Source organism: Paramormyrops kingsleyae, chromosome 23 (assembly GCF_048594095.1).
Source record: "Paramormyrops kingsleyae isolate MSU_618 chromosome 23, PKINGS_0.4, whole genome shotgun sequence".
NCBI classification, from domain to species: Eukaryota; Metazoa; Chordata; class Actinopteri; order Osteoglossiformes; family Mormyridae; genus Paramormyrops; species Paramormyrops kingsleyae.
In genome coordinates, this window is record NC_132819.1 from 15,052,914 (window position 1) to 15,074,381 (window position 21,468).

At 42.4% G+C, this 21,468-nt stretch overlaps 1 protein-coding gene across 1 annotated transcript in view; it reads left to right on the forward strand.

The window, feature by feature from the left end:
* The first annotated feature begins 2,624 nt into the window (after nucleotides 1-2,624).
* The window catches only part of gabbr2 (gamma-aminobutyric acid (GABA) B receptor, 2), a 148,895-nt gene continuing 130,051 nt past the window's right edge, over nucleotides 2,625-21,468 (forward strand). The window contains exons 1-2 of the mRNA XM_023812028.2: nucleotides 2,625-3,245; nucleotides 3,390-3,706. Coding sequence (XP_023667796.1) covers nucleotides 3,395-3,706 — 312 coding nt within the window. The 5' untranslated portion in view covers nucleotides 2,625-3,245; nucleotides 3,390-3,394. The remainder of the gene's footprint in view (nucleotides 3,246-3,389; nucleotides 3,707-21,468) is intronic.

Consider the following 21,468-nt stretch of genomic DNA (forward strand, 5'->3'; position numbering starts at 1 on the left):
TTGTGGGTATGAACCCATTCCAGTTATGACCCTGCAAAGTTGGCATAGTCTTCCCCTGTTGATATTGGTTTAAGCTGATTTCGCTTGTTATATTCCCAATGACGTGCAGCTCAGGTGAATAAGTGTCCCTAAATCTCCCTGAGCCAGACAGCACACCGTGATTCATCTGCTGTCCTGTTCAGTTTGTTACTCGTGTCCTGGCCTGTACTTCTGAAGAAAGGATCTGCAGCGCTGTGCCCTTGATCAGAATGCTTAACTAAAGATGCTCTCCTGTCAGAATAATAAAGGATGGCTCTTTACTAAAACAATCTAAAGTTTTCTAATATTATATATGGATATTGGCGCTTACACGCATGATATTATACGATAGATTAATGAAAAAACTGTCAACTGATTTTTATTCAGCTGTCATGTAAAGAATTAATCAAAGCGTAGGGGATCTCTGGTACTGTATGTTACTCCTCACTGAAGCAAAACCGCACATACGCGTTGCAGAACTAATTCCCGTTTCTGTAGCTTCAGGCAAATGTCCCCTGATCATCACGGAACGGTTTTCATGCTAAGATTATTTTGACAACACAGCTAAAATTAAGTAGACCCAATGTTAAGGGATAAACTGGAAATGAATAACAGTACAGCTTGCGTTGTTCAATTATTGCTGTACATTTTCAAAACTATAAAGTCGGTTTAGCAAATATGAACGACAAAGGACTGCAGGCGAATCTATAACTGGCCTCTTTAGATGAAAATCTTCCAAACACCGATTTGAAGTTAAATACTGATATCCAGAGGTGCTTGATATATGGAGAAAAAATATGTATGGGTTAAGAATTTAACTAAGTGTTAGTTTATGGGAAATATGCATCTTTCGCGCTCCAGATCTGTGCTTTGCGATTTTCCCTGGCGTCGCAAAGAGTGGCTATAACCTCCTGAGACCCAAGGAAAAAAGTGTCCTTCAATTGTAGGTTATTTGTCTTTGGAGGAAATAAGACATCTTACAATTTAGATTTTTTCAAATTTACTCTTATTTTAATTTCACAGCATGTCCTCTTTAGTGCACAACAGGAATAAATACGTTTCCCAACATCAGTGAAAAAATAAATGCAAAAATGCAATGTCCACTACAATGGACATAAATGAATAGGTCGGGTCTCAGGAGGATAATATGCAATATGGTCCCAAAATACTGCTTATCCGGAGAAAGCTTTTTTTCCGCACGCGAACTAGATGTTCAAAGCCTGCTGTTTAATACACTAGCCAATTCACTTTCCAGTCAGACTACCAATATAACCTCAATAAGTAAATTAAAAACTTTTGCGTGAAAAACACTTTCAGCTCACTTACTGAACAAGCCTGAAACTATTGGACTATTATGAACACTGCTAAATAGTAAGGGGGTATAACTATTTGTATAACAACATTACAAGTAACAAAGACCCCAGTGGAACTAAGAATAATAGACCAATAAAAAGCTTTGGCTTTATGGGGTCAGTAAGCAGTTGGTTCCCAAGTTAATAATAGGCCTACCTGATAAAGCTCATACCATAACGTTGTTTCCTAATGTGTGTTTATCGCACAGAAGTTCTAAAAATACTCCCAAAATGTAATATCTATAGTGTGATTACAAAGGCGTTTATATTTGGCATTGGCCCGGGGTAATAAGTTCTTCTTGCCTACAAGCAAACATGAGCTTTTAAAAGTGAGTCGGCCTATAAGCTCGACCCCAGCCTGCACCTTTACAAGCAAAAATCCACATATTTTTACAGAATGCGGTAATACCGTCATTCAAGTAAATACATCTAGATTAGGCTGCCTGTTTGTTAATTCAGAACCATGGATAGCATCCTTATCTACTTCCCACACACACCAGTGGATCTAAACAGTATCATAGTGGATATTTTAATGTATATGTTTTAAATGTTAATGAGTTTTAATTTGCTTAATTTATGTTGTCACTGGCATATAAAACGATTAACAAAACATAACCGTTTATATAAAAATCACTGCATATTTTGCAATTAAGTCAAATTGGAGTAAGACGCTTCTTTTTATAGCCTAGTTGTTGTACTTCAGTACATTTTGCTAGGTGGCACTATTTATTAAAGGGCGTTTTAAAACCTATATTGACAAAGACTGTTTTGAAAGCAGGTGTTTTAAATGCTGTGACACTTTACTGCCCGGGCTTATTATACATTCAAGTATTTTGAAATATTTAATTTATGTGCATTTGTAATCCTTGTCTCAGGTCAAACACGCAAATCTTCAAACTATCTTTTATCTGAGTGCTTCCATGTCCTGCTTAATACTAAACTACTGTTAATTAAAATGTTTATTTCTGTGCATGTACCTATAATAAAAGATTAGCTTTATAATAAATAATAAGAAAATCAGTATTACGAGAATTCAAAATCCTATGCCAATTATAATTGCATCTTCATCCTTCCTTATTTTTTTTCTTTAAACTGAGACTCGCAGTCCTTAAACATAGCAACGGTGGGCTTTGCGTGTGCCGTTGAGGGCACCGGTGCATGATCGGGATCCCACACATCACTGTCATGAGGTTTTTATTTTAATCAGTCGCGTGCACGGCTCTCGCGCTCGCGCGCTCCGGTCGGCGGCGGCAGCAGTGAGTAAGTGAAGCGCCGTTCAAAGGCGCTTAGGCAGTGACATCGGCGGCAGCGTTACTCAGGCTCCATCGTCTGATGTACACGTAAAGGGCTGTAGCGAGGTTTTTAATATATAGTCAGTCTGTCAAATACGACCTTTCCGTGTCCAGTTTTCAGGCGTAAAGGGGACGTTCTCCTGGCAGGGATGCACCCTCATGTTTTTTCCTCGGGAATGTACTCGGATGGTGGATCTGTGTTCTTGACAACTGGCATCGCAAGAGGCTGACTTTGACTGTTTACAGAATTACTTATTTCTATATATTTTTACGCATTGGCTGTTGTCGCACTGACTACTGGAGTGTGATGATCTTCTGTGGTCTTGATGGCACTATCTGGGAGGTGAAAAGAGAGATTGACTTGGAGAGACATTAGGAAGCAGTGTTGTGGATCACGGACACCAGGGAAGAGGATCTTCGGCGTATAACGTTTGTAACACAACCTCTTCGACCTAATCACACCAGCTGTATCACCAGTCCAAAAGCTGGCGTTTTGGAGGAAAAACAAGGAATCGCAATTGAACGAGACTACAGCTCACTGAGTTCCGCTCCTCAAAAGACAGAAGACGCGATTGATTCATTGGTTAGTTGATTGATCCGCTTGGTTTTGCCGCCTCATTTATTATTTAATGTACACGATTTCCCCAAGTTGATCGTCCACTTAAACACACCAAATTTGCAATGCTAAGGCACTGAAAGGGTGCATCTGTTTCGCCGTCCTGTACAGATAGCATGGCTCCATCCCCGAGGAAATGCAGATCGGAGATGGTCGCGGTGTCGGGATGCCTGCTTCTGTGTGTCGTGGTATTTCGACCGGTTTTATCAAGGGGTTGCAATGACAACACCGGCCGCAACCTGGACAACAGCTGGTACACGAAAGACGGTGAAGAGTTGCCCATCATGGTCCTGATGCCGATGAATGAATCAGCGCGTATGAGCAGCATCAGTCAAGGGATCGACCCCGCTGTCCAGCTTGCCATTCAGCACATACGAGAGTCCAGACTCTACTCCTTCTCATTAATCCCCAAAATCTACGACACTGAGGTAACTCGCAGAGTTGTTTTTAACAAGATTCTGCTTTGCTTGCGATCACGTCTAGATGATATATGTATGTTGCACCATTACGGAATCCACGTCCATATGCCCACAGTCACAGCAGTGTATGTGCTATCCTCTTCATGTGGACGTGAGACTGAGATACTTGGATTTTAAATATACGCATCGCTATGCAAGCCCCGTTTTGCGCTAAGGTCGCATATGAATTAAGTCCAACTCCAAGACATCATATGATTGTTAAATGAGAGAGGCATTTACAAAGCTACAAGATCTCAGAAATAAATCAAGTTGCGGAGGACGGGAAAATTGAGGAGTCGCTATCAAGATTACAGCGACCTGCGGATAGGGTGCCTGCATCTTGTACTAGACAGTCATTTTACATTATTTGTGCCGCGCTCACGATTTCATCGTTGAATCACTATATATATAAACAACATAGGATTAAATATGTTAAGGATATAAATACTCTTGCTTTGCGGTAGAATGGCGCATTCGGGAAATTAGTTTTCCATACAAATGCCATGTAAATTCCTGCAGTCACCGGCTGAAAAACACATTCAGGAAATAAAAAAATCAACCAGTTAAATTACATTTACATCATTTGTATTGCAAGTATATTACGTTGTGCTCCCTTACATTGTGCGGCCGTTTAAATTTTTATGGGATGATTTGTTTTGCTTTTCAATCAGTCATTATCATTGACATGTCTATGCAAAATGCTCTAATTCAATCCTGGTAACGTAGGAACCTTATATTATGAAAAATTATGCACTTGATAAATACACCGTGCATTTTTCAGAACATCTAAAATGAGCTATTTTAGTCACGATTCTCCGCGCATTTCGTAACACGAGTGGTGCTCGTTTTCTTTGTACCTGAAGATGGCGGTAATTTGTCGTACGATCTTTCCGCTGACCAGAGCGTAGTTTGAAGGGCACAAACGTTACAATACTGTAATATATGCTTAGTTTCCAAATGTGTAACTTTGCACCTTGCACGTGAGCTTAGACATAAACTAGATTTCAGATCATATAGGCTACTAAGGTGGTATATACGCGTTTACTGCACATGCAAATATTACGATATTCTCCTATCGCCTGTATGTCATAAAGCTCATCCACACCTTTAACACAAAAACCAGATAGAAAAATCAAAGGTTCTCCATGCCTAAATTATATTATAATGCTCTGCCGCTGTATAATGCCTAAGTAATCAATTAATCATTAGGTACAAGCTCTGGATCTATAGTAATCAAATGTGAAATGTAATATTTAAGCATTCTCTGAGAAAATGCTCTATTGGTATGGATCTCAGAATCAGTAAATTATAACAGAAGGTTACGACACGATGACAAGAAGTGGCAAAGAATATGTCTGACAGAATTTGTTGATTCTCCGCTTCCATCGATGAGTCGGACAGTATTAAATATAGAAAAACACCACCAGATGTAAAATGAAGCACGTATCATGTGCTCTGCTGACACCAGATGATCCCTGTGAGATGTCCCCAACTGAGCTTTACAGTACAGCAGCGTTTATGAAGCATAATGAGGTGCAATCTGCAGGACCTGGTCAGGTGCAGCCCCATACAGATAACCTGCTGTTATAATCCATAATTTAAAGTTAACTAATGTAGCCAAGCATTCAGATGGCACTGTTTGTCATATATGGTCATTCACTGCATATTATGTGTTATGTAACATTATCAACATTCATATTCTTTGCCTCCCTCCCCCCAAATCTGCTGTTAAATAATGCTAATAATTATGGGGATGGTGCCTAATGCTTACACACACAGACACACACATGCAATCACACAGGCTGACCATCCCTTAACGTGCAGAATTCACCGGTGGTTTACACACCACGGCTATGAGCGAGGTGTGATTTGTATTGCCGTGGTCTTCTGAGCTCCCGGTGATGCAGTCATCATAGCTGACAGGCCTCTCTGCCATATTTAATGTCAGGAGGTCTTGCAGATTAGAAGCAGAAGTTCACTTTTGGTTGGAAGAATTTTCTGACTGGCCATGCACAATGACCCCTAACTCAGGGCTTTAAAACCTTATTCCTCCTGTCACTGTCCTGTACATGTATCATGTAGATTTGGAGAAAAAATCCTGAAAATGTGGACTTAGAACTGCGGAATTAGAACTGAGTACATTTATGAGCTTCTGGATCTTTTCTTCTGGGAAGAACTAGTGTGAGATTTCAATGCATTGTTATGTAAGGTGTTACATTTGTGTGTCAAAGTAGCATCGTCAATGAGTTTTTAAAAGCTCAAAGGGTTCCATATATATCAGAGGACCCCACAAGCGTTCTGAAGGATCTTTACAGGGTCATCCACACCATTCCGGTGTTGCCATATTGCAGGACTTCTGTGTCCACTAGTAATAATGCAGAATTCCTCAACAGAACAATCTGTTTGTTTACAACCAGTGATACAGTGCATGGTGTACCAATACAGAGGCCTGAGTTTATTTACCTTGAGATGGCTTAACACTCTTTATCTAACTGCAGTCAATAGAGACAGTAACCAGTTAAATGAAAGACATTAAAATCAATATCATAGTCCCAAGACCTCTTAACCGTGCTTCACATTTCCCAGAGATCAGCAGAGCAAGTCCGTACTGTACAGAAATATAGTTAGAACTAAAATATTGGATAATTTCTAGACATCTAGCAGCTCTAACATCCATGTTCCAGACCAGAAATCACTAATAATAAAATGTATTATTTAAGGTACAGGAACTTTACCTCCAAGAGGCACCCTTTACAACGCATCTAAGCATCTAAGCAAGACAAACCATTTGGTAACACTTTACATTAACTGCACCTTCATAATGCATTCATAACATTCATAAGCAGCATTTACGTATACCTTAACATCCTAACATACCTTGACAGCTTTATCATACATTGATAACAACCATTATATGGATAACGAACATTATAATCGCATAATTGTATAATGTTTATCATTAATGTATATTCAATTTATACTTACATGTCACTTATGAATGTTCGATGAATGTATTATGAAGGCCCACTGAATGTTCTACAAATGCATTATAAAGGCATTATGAGGGTACAGTTAATGTAAAGCATTACGATTTATATTCAACAACATGAGTGAAATGCATGAATGCATGTAAAATGTGTGATCGAAAGATTTCACTTAATTTCGGTTCAAGTCTCTTGGGATTTAAAGGTATGACAAGAAACAGTATATGAGTCTCTCCTTTCCCATCTGAACGCTGCTTAATCCTGCCGGAATTAATTTGTCAATCAGCCCAAGTAGGTGAATCCCACTAGTCAAGCAGCAAATGGAGCAGGATCTAGGAGCCGCTGACAAAGATTCTCAGATGATTATCACCTGTAGCTTCATTCTCAAATGAAGACATTTCAATTTTAACATGTTTACTCAATAGTCAATAATGCAGTAGTTCTGGCTGACCACGGCGCACCATTTGCATTTCATTATTTTTTCATGACTATCTCAGGATGTGGAACACAGTATAATGGTGGACATATAGGGGACTCTGTGCACATGGAGCTTACTGCTGGTGAACACGCACAAATGATTCGCACGACTCATACCGATGGAAGGCACTGCAGATGAAGGTTTTTAAGTTCAACCCCGTAGATTTTCTGAAAGTTAACCTGCCTGCCCACAGAGTGACTCCATTCCTAGTGTTTGCAGTGAAGATTTTCAATATGAAATTTATCACACATTTTTCTTGACTCTGTTTACACTCATAAAAAGTGGAGGAAGTGATGACATTAAGCATTTTTTTATTCTTACACAATGTTTGATTCTTATGCAATGTTAACTTTTGTAATAATGTTATTTAGACACTCATGAAAATTGCTAATATTTTTAAGGTGAAACACCATGACTCCTGGCCACACCCCTTCCCCCAGCACCTTCGCTGCCATGCTGCTATGAGGCGGCCCAGCGTGTCCCGCTCTGGGCGAGTGGCCGTTTTGCAAAGCTACCTTTTCCATGCTGCACTGTAAACAACGCAGCTCCAAAGGGGACTCTTGGGCTGGGATTTACGGGCCAGATGTAAGTAATCAGACTGGTGCAGGTCTTATCCTTTTATCCCAACCAGTGGATTCTCCAGGCGGCAGGCCCCTTATGGGCTGGTGAGGATGGGTCTGAGCGGATGAGGGATTAGGGCAGAGGGGGCTCACCCCATCGGGGGGACTTTTCCAAAGCTCTGTATTAGATGAGTGGCCTGAGGCATTCTGGGATACCGGTGGTGCCGCAGGATTTGCTGCGGTTCAGGCTGGTCACCAGCAGCCCAGACCAGGGCAAAACTCACAGCCAGAGGGCTGTCCGTCAGCCAGCTCTCTCTCTGGCACCATGAGGTCTGGGTGACACCTGGATGACAGTCAAGCAGACAAGCTCCTGACTTACTGGTGTGAGCAGATGGCCTGTTGATTGCGAAACAGCGAAGCTGGTCTCTTGTGGCAGTCGTCTGCGCAGACTCGCTGGTTTGGCCTGTTTCTGTGGTCCTGTGTGCGTTTCATGTGTTTGCCCACCTCTGTGGGAAGTGTTGATGGGATCTCATGGACCCTTCAAAATGGAAGTTTTAGAATTCAAGTATAATGAATGTGGTGCTATGCTTCAACTGGAGAATTAATTCAATACAAGCAAATGTGATAATATAACAAGGAAGGATTTATTAAGAGGTTTCAAATTCTATTTGAAGAGGCTTGTAATTCAAATATATTGTATCCAATATCAAGGTAAAGACAATCGAATTACAAGTGCAATAAGGAATCTCGCAAACTGCCGCGTGATCAGATTTGTGAAAATCAGGCTTATTCCACAATGCCGCATAACTTCAGGGCGGATCGCAACACAACGCAAATCTGCTGATTGAAAATATTAAATCGGATATTATGGGTCTGCGTGTGCATGTAAAATTTAATTCTTTCTAGCACGCACAAACTCGAGCGAGTACTTGAAAACATGTTTTCAAATAGACCTGCTACGAGCGTATACTCTGCCTGCATATGCACATATATGTTTGAAGTCTTATTAATCGCTGTTAATGCAAAATGCACGTCTTGCACTAGAGATGAAAATGGTTTCATCATAGGATGTTTAGACTCCATTACAGCGCCGGTGAAATTCTAAAATAAAGCAGGACAGACCCCCCGGATGAGTGATGGGCAGAATTTCAATTTCTTTATTAGTCCGGGGAAACGAGGAGATGCAATATATTTGTCCCTCCTTCTGCAGTTAACCGACGGCGTGCACTCATTCATGCAGAAAGGTCACATTTCAGAATAAATGTTTGATCTGTAATCCACACACTGGGCGTTTGGAGTGCTGTTTGTTTAGACGCTCTTCTGAGGCAGAGTCTCTTATACGTGCTGTAGGTTGTCTCCTTATTACCATCTTGTGTGTGGGGGGGGGGACTTTTGTGATACCCGGTGCTGTTATCCGGTTCCACTGTCTACAGCACTCCTGAACCTTCAGAACAGCGGTGATCGGGTCCACGCAGCCTGGTAATGGGAACCGGGCCGCCTTGTTGTATCCTGCTCTCCGGGACCTTTGGGACGTCGGCCCCTATACAAACGGCATTAAGATGACAGTCTGTGGTCATGTGTTTGGAAAGTGCATCAGAAAGAGTTTTCTTTCTGGCATGGCAGATTTAATGGGAAGCAGTCTGTCTCAAGGTTGTGGGTTCAAACACCAACTCTGTTCTGCCTGTTGGGTTTTCATGTATTCCCTCCCTCAAGAACAAAGGCATGCAGTTACAGTAGGCTTGCTAGCATCTCTAAATTGCAAGCGATACGTGATTATGGGTAGTATAGCTACCTCAGCTAGCTAGCTAGGTGATTTATTGAACTCTGTCACTGCTATTACGGTGACACCTGCTTTGTGAACTTGTGGCGCTGCAGTGAATCGTTAGGTTTAGCTTGCTTTAATAAACAAAAAGGGCCTCTATAAAATTAGACGGTCGAAATTAAAAACTAAATAGCAAATGCAAAATGTAGGCCAATGGAGTAAAGTTTTTGGAAGCCTGAGGGTAAAATCCATTTTCAGTTTATTTATATGTCGATGCAGATTTCCTGTTATTTTTTATGTATTTTAAAAAATTGCATGCTATTTGCACTGTAATACTATGTGTGCCTTTATCCTGTGCTGTAAAGTTTGCTCAATTTAATTTGTTATTCATTCATATCTGAAGGACCTCCGTATTGTGTTAATTGTCCATCAAAATTAAGAACTATCATAGAGTGCGCTTTTAAAACTCTTTTTGAAAGCCAAAAGGGCAGGTTAATTACAACGTGTGAGCGACATTTGTAAATTACAGCGTTGTAAGGAGGGAAACAGGTATTCACTAGTCTACTCTTCTGCATGTCCACTTTCCCCATTGCAGTTTCGATATATCATGGGGTCGGCATTAAACAAGAATTTTTTGTGAGTTTCAAGATGTGAGCTGCAGACAACACAAAATTTAGTAACTCGTAAATGCTTGAATTATGTGCCTAGTGCTGGTTAAGAAGACAGTACACTTGTTACTCTCTCGCATGATATCTTGCACTGATCTTTGTATCTTGTGTTTCTCGTATGATTTTGTTCCATTTTAGTGCCCTAAATTTTTTTTGTGGTTTTTCCAGATCACCCCTAACCCCTATAATGTGGAAAGGCCCGTATTCTGAGAACTAAATAAGCTACTGTTACTCTTACTCCACAGGTACTTTTATTTTACTCGGGGCTCATCGTTTTGGCAGTAACATGAATACAATTGCTTGCTGCAGATGTACAATGTTTGACTTTGGATAACAGCAACATAACCTTTCACATTTCTTCACATCCATGACGTACAATGACTGCATGTCTTCCCTTTGCTGCTGGTATTTAATGGTCTGTAGTTCTGATGGACACGCATGGGGAGCAGTTACACATCATTCAAAGGAATTCCCAGGTGACATCACAAAAGGAGCTTGTGCAGACTTAAATCCTTCATTTTTCTAATTCAAAGATAATCATGCATCATACTGTCTGATTAAAAAATCAGGTGAATCAGGTTTATATATGTATAAAATATAGATTATATGTGTGTGTGTGTGTATATGTATACCTTTTAAATATTACTTTTAAGATAATCTTGAATCAGACATATGTTTTTTTCCCCCAGACTGCTCTTTGTGAGCAGTCATCACAGCAGACAACTGATGCTCTCTTTGTTGAATCACACCAATGGCCCCGGGGTGGACAGCATCTCCGCCATCATTACCCAGCCTCTGCTGCCCCCAAGGAGGCCTTGTAATACGCATCATAAGGTTATTAGACACACGACTCCTCCAGCTCAGCCTGCAGTCAACGTTTATGATGTTCGCTCAGCAATTAAGGTGGTCTTCCCCCAGTCTGCGAATAAATGTTCTCCATGTGCATGAGCCTAATGGCACTTGGTATACAACCAAGCAAGATAATAGGTTTACTTACTCATGATGTATTTCTCTGAAGGGTTTATCCATCCATGCAGAAAGCAGCTTCAGGATGTTCTAAACCGCAGTGGAGAAAGAGATTTCTCTTGGCCACAGAGCACTGAGCAAGTTTTAATCTCAGCTTCAAAATGGGTGTCATTTGGGTTGTGGATTGGTATGCTCTGCTGAGTCTGCACAAAGCAGAAGTGCATTCCAGAGCCTACTCTCTGTGTATCAGAGCCCTGTAAATGTCCTGTGAACTCCCAGGATAAGAACATAAGAAATATACAAACGAGAGGAAGCCATTCCACCCATCAAGCTCGTCTGCTCCTCTTAGTGAGATTTTTTTTTTGCACCATGTTGGAAACACACATATCCAAGTGCCGATTTTGAGATCGTCTATACAGCTGACACGTACCGCTAAACGGCAATCCACATAATGTGACTCACCTGTGCAGCCGTGTATGTGATTTTGATTTAGTTCTTTTCGAGGTTAAACTCCTTTGTCATGTGGGGTTTTGGTTGTGTTGTCCACTCCCCGTAATTCATCCTCAGCATGTAAAGTCATCATCTTGTTTGGAAGATAAGTTATGCTTCTTGTATTTTGATACCCGTCTCGGTTTTGCCACAAGTTAGATACATTTTTCATACATTCATTAAGCTAATGAGTTATGCTTAAAAAATACCTTTTGAATCATATTAGACTGAGGCCTTCGCCTATCGACCGGCTGGAGTAACTGGACAGTCTGCAGGCTGTTTCTTGATGAAGGATCTTTTCAATAACTCTTAAAGACATTTGGCTTAAGTCCATGTAAGTAAATGTTTACTTCTGTGTGACTCCAGACACTTTATTAAAGTTTTACTATGGATTTACTCCTTATAATCACATCACATGATTTGAGGCACAGGTGCCCTTAATCACAAAAATCAATGATGCCACTGGACTATCCGGGGAGATATCAGGGATCGTTAATACTGCTCATTTAGCTCAGGAAATGGACAATCCAATTTTCTCAAAGCGGATCCATGGCTCTGCATAACACCTTAGACCGTTTGGTGGTTCTCAGACAGAGCTGAACAATTAGTGGAAGCATCTAGTCTTTAGCCAGATAGGCTGAGTCGTCAGTGCTGGGAATCTGGTTGTTACAGCAGTTGTGGGGGCTGAGGCTCTCAGCAGGAGGCCCGGCATTCCAAAGGCCTTGGAAAATGCATCATGAAAGATTTACACCAAAATAGAACAGTGGCATGTGCCTTTAAATGTTGACGATTTCGTCTTATCAGCTATGTGCTTTTGCCTGAAGTATAGGTAGATCTTGTCATGGCGTAAGCAGACCATTATGAATGAAAAGTATGAACCACTTCATAGTCACAAGAATTGCTTCATGTCTGTAAGATGCACCTGGTACTTGTAGAGTTGGCGATGGTGGTGATGGGGTGGGGGTCTGTAGAAACCCCGCTGGTGGACTGACATTCCAGAGTCTGTCAGAGTGACTGTGTGCTGATAAGCCCCTTTATGGAACAATAAGTATGTTAAATCTGATTTATTTCCAAAGAAGGGGAGGAAATGTCATATGTAAGGGGAACCACAGCCCGAGGGGTAAGTCTTTATCAAAGGGGGTGTGTGCTGCAACCAGCACGGACATCCTGAAATCATACGCTGATGGGGTGGCGAGGCAAGTTGCATCACCCTGTTTAGATGAGCTCCGGTGTGGTCTGACTGTAATGACTGTCCTTCACGGTGAGAAAACACCTGTAAATACGCCCACAACAGGGCAGCCTGCTGGAAATGAGCAGCAGAGGCTTCTGGGGATTAGTGGCCATACGTTTTTTGGCCGTGGTCCTCTGTCGTGTTGAATTATCGCGGAAAAGGTGCAGGATGTCGTTTTAGCCTGAGCCATTCGAGGGTGACACTCTCATCATGGGTAACACCCCGGCTGTGCATTTACTGTCCGATGAGGGTTCATTTACTTTAACTTAATGGTTCACATTTGAGCAGCACATCACTTCACCGGCCCGTAACGCGGCTATCTGTCAAGACTGACAGGCCGCCGCGTGTCCTTAAATACCTTTCTGTGTGAGCGGAGCCGAGCGTAGTTCAGGTCCTCATTCCACCTGCGTTTCCACAGAGGACAGCACAGTTTGTTTTGATGTGTGGCAGACTTCTCTGTTTGCGTGGCTGGAAATTCAGTTATAACTTAAGTTTTGATTTTTGCAGTCATATGCAAATATAGCTTCCTTAAACTTCACCAAACAGTCCTTCGTCCAATCAGAAGTAACTTATAACTAACATTAATTTGTTCATCACATATTAATTTATATATTTGTGCCGGTTTTTGAGGTAGTTTAGTAACTCAGTGGGTATCAGTGCTCCCCACCTTCTCCTGAGTTGTAGGTTCAAATCCCTCCTCCTGTGGTGCTTGCATGTTCTCCCCGTTTCATGTGGGTTGTCATCCTCAGTCCAAAGATATGCAGTTAGGCTAAAACATGTCTCTAAATTGCCCATTGTGTGCATGTTTTTTCATGCCCTGTGATGGATTGGCATCCCATCCAGGGTGTACCCCAGCCTCGTTCTCTGATGTATGGGCCTAGGGCTTGGTCCCTTATGATCCTATCAAGGATAAGCGGCTGGTAGATGGATGAATACTGTTAGTAGTATCAGCATTTTTTGCAGACAATAAACTAAGATCTTGCAGCTCTTACTTTGACGCTCCTAATGGCAAATAGCTCATGCTGTGTCAAATTCACCTGCATTAACTTATGAACACCCACAGAACTGTCTTACTGAGAGGAAATTCATTTCATTGGCTTTGTTTTGGGTGTCTGCAGTCATTAGCTGCTTGTATAAAGGCAAGGTTTATTTACAAAGTCACGACAGTTACACGAGTGAGTTCTTTATTTTAATATTTTAATTGTTGTTTCATTATTGGTGGGTATTTCTGGCAGCTGATGTCTCTTTTTGCCAAGACTGCAAATGCATATACATATTAATTACGCTGCGCTACTAACTCATTTGAAGTATTTACGATTAATCAATGCCGTTGTGAAGCTGCTGCTCTGTGGTTTTTGCATGTGACGCATGTTCAGTGACAAGGCTCATCCCCAGCCCACATCAGTTTATCTCTGACACCCAATTGGCTGACGTCAGGGTCACATGTCCCAGGATATGCGTCTGAGGTCCTGCTCTCGTCACCCTGTGCCGTTGATGGATGGGAGACAGTAGGGGACGTTCTGTTGTTGTTGCGGCTTATCTCTTTATCCCTGCCTCATTGATCATTTAGCCATGAGCTATAATGTAAATGTCATGTGCCTTTGATTTATGGGTAATACAGGATGTGTGAAAATTCCTCCCCAGGATGCTCCATGTCAGCTCCCCTAACTGGTCATTTCACACCCTGGGGAACTTCACCACATCTACCCCTATTTAACATCAGTTCCACTATTCAAATATGCAACTCTGTAGATGTTATGTGTTTTTTTTCTTTATTTTGTTAAGCTTAGTGTAATGTATCGCGACACGATGTACTACCTTGTTTGATATACAATGATCCCCCGCTGTACCGCGGTTCAGCTATCGCGCCCCCGCTATATCGCGGATTTTTTCCCTGACGCGTCGCAGTTCTCTGCGTATTGCGTACCTTGCTAGTGATCCGTTTGTTTTCGTTTTGTTTTAACCCCTGCGATGGCTCCCAAGCGTCCTTCATCTTCTAAGCCTTCTGGTAGTAGCGAGCCTAAGCGCCAGAGGAAGACCTTGACCGTTCAGGAGAAGGTAGAACTCCTGGATATGCTGCGGGAAGGAAAGTGTTACGTGGACGTCGCTCGCCATTATGGCTTGAATGAATCGACGGTACGATACATCAAGTAGGAAGAAAAGAATATATGAGCCGTATATGTTTTTTTATATTCCATTACGTATACAGAGAGAGATGTGTGTGTGTGTGTGTGTGTGTGTGTATATATATATATATACACACACACACATTACTTATTATTATTATTATTATTATTATTATTGTTACTCATATCCTTAGCCCGACATCTACATATACTGTATGTGTTGTTTTAATAAGTTTACATGTGTTTAAAGCGTGTGGGAGGGGTATTTTAAGGCTTAAACTATATTAAAAAAATGTTTATATGGTCTTTCTATATCGCGGATTTTCACCTATCGCTGATGGTTCTGGAACGCATCTTCCGCGATAGGGGGGGGGGGGGGGGATTACTGTATATTTTTGTTTAATGTCATAAAATGTAATTTTAAAAAAGTGCCTTAATCATTGTGAAAAAACGAAACGGAAAGATTACACCAGACTTCTTTACGTTGGACAGCAGGTGACATACGAGCACGGAAAGCTTGTGGTTGGAGAGCAGAGTCAGACAGTGTCTCTGGAGCTGTTGTGGTTAAGGGCTCTGCTGAAGGAGCCAGCGGTGATATGATTACTCTACCGGCCACAGGATATGAACTCATGACCTTCCAGACACCGTTCTGATCTGGCACAGTGATAAAAGATTCAATATACAAAACAATCATAAATGTTTAGAAATTTTGCTATTTCACCATTTGAATGGTTCAAGTTGGTGTCAGTGAACTGTTTTATATTGGGCATAGTGACAGTGGTGTTAGACAAGAGAGACTTTTCCCATATTCATAAATCAGAATCGAATCAGAATTAGTTACAATATTTTTTTTTATAATGAAGTACTTTTCCATACAAGGAATTTACTTTGGGGTGTCTTGCTAAAAACGCATGGACAATCAAGACAATATACATAATAAATTATATACATAAATAAAATTTATGCGGATAATGTGCATAGTGTAGTGCAGGTTTATTAGATGGGCTGGGGCAGGGGGGTTGCAGTCAGTCAATGATTGCTGCCACAGAGGAAGTGTTCTTAAGGCGTCTTGATGGATCTCAGCCTTTTGCTGGAAGGGAGCATTTAGAAAAGATGCAGTGATCTGGCTAGTATGTAAGCCGAGAGTGAAAACTCTTATGTGTTTAAGGAAATGAGAAAAACATTATGGGATGTATGTAGTGAAGACCAACACATATAAGAGTGATCTGTTTGGACAAACGTTTGAAATGGCTCTTTAGAGTCCCGCCCCCTTAGTTCATTCAAGACACAATTAAACAAACTGGAAAACATAATTAGTGGTGTAATAAAATGAGCTGAATGGATCTTTCTTCATTTGTAACTGTTCTTATGTTCAATAATGACATCGTTAACAGTGAGGGAAAGGAGAGTAATGAGAGAGCAAACAAGACCGCCGGGGTCAGTGCTGTGGGGCGCGAGGGCACGCCTCGCCATGCATTGTGGGAAATTTAGCTCGCATTTCGTAAAGGCGGCCATTAGTCAAGCAATATTTGAAGGAGTCAAATTATGCCAACAGCATGAGGACAGTTTTGTGAGAGGACATTTTTGTGTCATTGTCAGTCCTCTGTGACACCAGGAGCACCTGCTCTTGTCATCATAGCACATCATAGCATCATAGCACTGTATCTGAAATTGCTATTTTATTTATTTATTTTCCCAGAAAATTTGGGGATTTACAGGTTAAAAACCCTCTAAGTATTTCGACAAACACGGACCCCAGGATGCATGGATTTGTGTAGTGGTGTGGGAGACTGCGTGGTGGTTATTTTTTGGCCAAATGTTTCTTGCCAGATAGCTAAATTTCACGGTATTTAGGTTTTGGCACAGGGGCACCAGGAACTTGTGAGCTGTAATGCACAGTATACTCCTGAAGTACTGATTGATAATCTTTTTTGCATCTGTATTTTGAATTTGGAAGGAATACAAATCCTTATGACGGCGTATGTTTCTTTGGGGGAGTGAGAGTATCTGAACAGTGCTGGGCAGGACAATTATGCTCTACTTCTACCTCGATTACCGCCAGACTCTGCATAAAATGGAAATTACCTGTAATACACTCAGCATCGGCATGCAGCTGATGCGTTCGATCGACTGCCTTTTCCCAGAGTTCCTAGAGGCCCCCTTGCTGCCATGCTAGCGCCCGTTGTGAAGCATTAAGCATCATCATTACGCTCCCTTCCGGCTTGTAAATATGTTGTAGTCATATAGCCCGCTGATGGATGGCTGGAGCGATAAGACGGGGGCCTCCTATGAGGGCTGGTCCGCTGGAGAGCCATTCGTCGAGGAAAGGCTTTTCAAGGCCACTCTGGGGTTCCTGGGGCTGGTGAGTGCCAGAGGTCTCTGTATCAAGTTGTTTCCTGTTTTTGCCCCCCCCCACCTTGCCACTGACCCTCTTGCCCCCCCTCAGTGTCAGGGACAGGGAGAAATGAATGCGACTCACTGAGCCGTCAGCCAATCAGATCAGTGGGGCTCTTCTGCATTAAATACGGAAAGCTGTGTGACCCCACCTCCTTCGCAAAGCCCGAGCAGCAACCTGCCATTCACCTCCAACTAATGACACTCCTAAAGGCGGTAATGGACCAGAAATGGAGACGCTTCCGGAACGATCCGGCGTCGTCAGAAACAGCAGCTCACTTCGGCTCAGTGCCAGAGCACTTTGGCGGGATGGGGAGCGCGTCGAGGACGCCTCGGCATGTCAGAGGTACCTTCTTCCTGCATTCCAGGTCTCCATGCCTCTTTGGAAGTATCTCACATTCTGGGAAAATGTACATAAAAATACAAAATGGGAAATTATGAAAATGGAACCTCTTTGGTCAGGTCCTTCCCATCGTTCCCAGTGCTGATCCTGGGGCTTGGGTCAGCCTCTTATGGCCTGGCAACATGCCCCCGCTGGGTTGGTCAGTGGGCAGGTGATGGAGATCGCGACAGGCTCTCTGGATCGCGGTGCTGCTTTTGAACACTAGATGCATAATGAAAGGAATCCATCGGCTGTTGTTTATCTGGGCAGAGGGTTCCATGCAAGCCCCGTGTTCTTATCTCATTAATAATCCCAGTTCCGGTGTTGCTGTAGAGTTCAACCTGGACCGTTCTGTTTCTGAAGTGGAGAAGATTGCCTGGTCTTCCCCCAGAGGATGGCAAAAAATAGGGAGAAAGTGTCTCACCCCCCATATTTCTGTCACCTGTGTGACACATTGGCTTTTAAAAAATGTCGCCGGCCTGTTGTTTAAGCGCCGGAAATGATGATCTGACCCCAAAGCATTTTGAAATCTACACACGCATCGAAGTTTATATGATTCATTAGCACATTCATTTCTGAAAGATCACTCTCTAAATAGTCTCATTATAAAAAGCTTATTTCTGCTGTTGTCCTCTGGTGAGTCCAACCAATGAAAGCAAAGTTACATGAGGCCGGACTGCGTGATTGCGGAGGGGCCGCCGGGCTGGATGACAGCAAACGCCCCGCAGCACGGAGGTGTGGACCACAGCACACTGATGCAGGAACCATAACGTGATGCGGCGCAATAACACGGCGGTAACGACGGCTTGACACGACCCAGTAATAACTGTGCAAAAGCACAGTGTAGGTGCTGGACAAGGCAGACACAAACCCTGCGGGGCATTAACTGTGACAGCGCCTGGAATGGACCGTGAGGACGACATTGTCATTCACGTTTTATTATGACATTGAGGGCTGTTTAACTGTAAAGCTGCAAAATGGCTACAGGGTGTAGGATGTGCACCTCCGCTGTGAGCGATTCAGGGATGGAGCTGGAGTAGGAATGTGCTTCCTTTAAAAGCCGCACCAAAGGAAACTCCCACATGGGGCAGCGGATGTGGATCTGAAGGCAGCTCTGCAGGCTGGAGGTGTAACAAGCCCAGTCGGTAGTTACATGTTTGTAGTTGGCTGAACTTGTGTCCGTACTTTTATTTTGCCATTTTATCTATTGCAAACTTACAGGCCAAAAGAAAAATAGTCGGGATGTTATTAGTTATGGGAGAAAAGACACTTAAAGCTCATTTAGAGGGAAATTGTCATGCTTTGTTTGTAGACAATTAGGTTAACCTGTTTTCCTTTACTGGTTGAAAGTGGGTTAAATTAGGCAGTAACTAATAACCACCTTATTTCTCCAGTCACTCGTTACCGCTGCAAATGTTTACAGTGCAGATTATACACTTTTAATGGTCTAATCATCCACGGTTAGTGTCCAGAAGTTATGGATTTTATTAAATTTAGCATAATTATTTATTCATGGCTTCTTCCCAGGGCCTGCAGGACCCCCCCCCCCCACCCTTATTTAATAAAACTGCCAGGAAGTAATCAGAACTGGTTCACGTCCAGTTTGAATCAGTTTCATATATTGTCATTAGAACAGTCTGAAAAAAACGATTATCAGAGAAGCCAATCAGTGTGTGACCTAGTATATACAACGGCACGGTCCGTCTGTGTTTACAGTATTAAGATGGAGGTTCTCCTCAACTCGCCCGCTCTGTATGCATTGCTCATAATGCCATAACATCAATTGTTATTGGCTTATTAGCATCCTGTGGATTTTCATTGTTTCAACTTAATCTGATTGATAACCCGGTATGGGGGATTCTGGTTCTGTAATCCAATATAATGCCTCTTGTAAGTGAATGTTATTACGCCTGCGAAACGACAGATACCAGGGCGCCGGAAGACAAAGAGGGAGGGGGCTGCAACTTCACGAGTCGTTCACATCGCAGAAACTCCCCCCCTGTTCCCTTCTGGGGGGGAATCAAGCCTGCGGATTATTTTCACAGTAACTGCCCTGCCCCCGGTGTTTCTCCACGTTTCTTACAAATTATGAATGGCATTCTGGGCCTTGCTGGTCCTTTTCAGGAGAACTCTCAGGAAAGAGAGCTCTGAAGAGTTTAATTACTTTATCACGGGTCGGTTATCTCCCTTTGGAGCACATATTAGCTAATAATGAGAGCGTAGCCCCCAAAAACAGAGCCGATGTTGGGTTTTTTCAGAAGTGAAAAAAAAACGAAAAGCCTATCATGCACGTTCACCCGACTGACTGTCACACTGGACCACGACGGGTCATGGATCTACTACTAGTCTAAGGTACAACAGCAATAACCGGACTTGCAATGAATCATCCAGCTGCCCCTTGTGCCCCAGAATGAGGGAAGGGCCGTTCCCTTGAGGGGGCTTTTATTAAATCGTACAAACTGCAGTCATTTTGAAACTTGTACCGTTATTACTTTTTTGCTGTGAAAACAGAAGAAATACAATTTTTAATAACAGTAATAATTATATTTATTGCTATTAATGTCACTGCTACCAGTTTGTGTTGGGTTCCAAGCCCTTCTTTGTGTATTCCAGATAGCTCCTCACTTATCCAGAAGCTCGTTATAGCACCTTATTAGCACTAATTAGCACCACCTTCATTACTGCAGAAAGAGTTCTTATTAACATATTACTGATAGATCGATCGTTAGCACAGTCATTATGGTTGTGTTATGGCACAGAATGTAATTTGTTTTATTGCGAGCGGCTCGGCTTGTTGTCTTGCTCTGCTGAGGGCTGGTTACCGTTGTCAGTCTCGCCGTGCTTCTCCTCCTGCGTGAAAAGGGAATATGGCTGCATCCCAATGACTGGTGGCATTCAGCCCAAATGGGTGCAGAGCACAGCGATTCTGGACCATTTCTGAACAATAAACCGGTTCCTTGATATGGTCAAACTGTAGTAGGATGTGGTCTGTGATCCCACCATATCTGAGGGTGCAGGCCAGCCCATGGTGCAAGGCATCCGCCCCCCCCCAGAGCGATGCTGTCAGCACCACTTTCAAATACGCCTGACTCTTGATGTGGGGGAACCTCCAAGGGGGGCAGACTAATATAACAGTTTGGTTATGCAGATGTGTATTTGTTCAAGCAGTTAGGTGCCTTGGATGGAAATCTGTCATATGTACTGAAGAAAAAAGTGAACACATACAAAAAAAGTAACAAACACCTGTAGAAGAGACCATGCAAACTCCACACACACAGGGGAGATGGAATTCAAACCCACAACTATGTACGTGACACCAGCACATTCCCCTGAGCCACAACGGCACCCTGGTGATAGTATATAACAGTAAAATAAATGATCAAATAACAATAAAAACCATATAAATAAAAAAAAGAAAGACATTCTTCTCTATGCTGTAATGCACAGCCATGGATCATCCTGAGGTCTGTGCTCTTATTTTATCAATTGCTTTTTTAACATTTTTATCAGACTTCCCAATAAACGAGTGGAGACATGGCACACCATATGACCTGGGCAAACTGGATCCAGCCTCGATTCCTTGACCTTATCTGTGGGGTTCAGGTTCGCCGATGTACATTTTCACACCCATTACACCAGTCCACCTGACGTTGATCACATTCACTGTGGCGTAAGTACGGACAATTTAACCC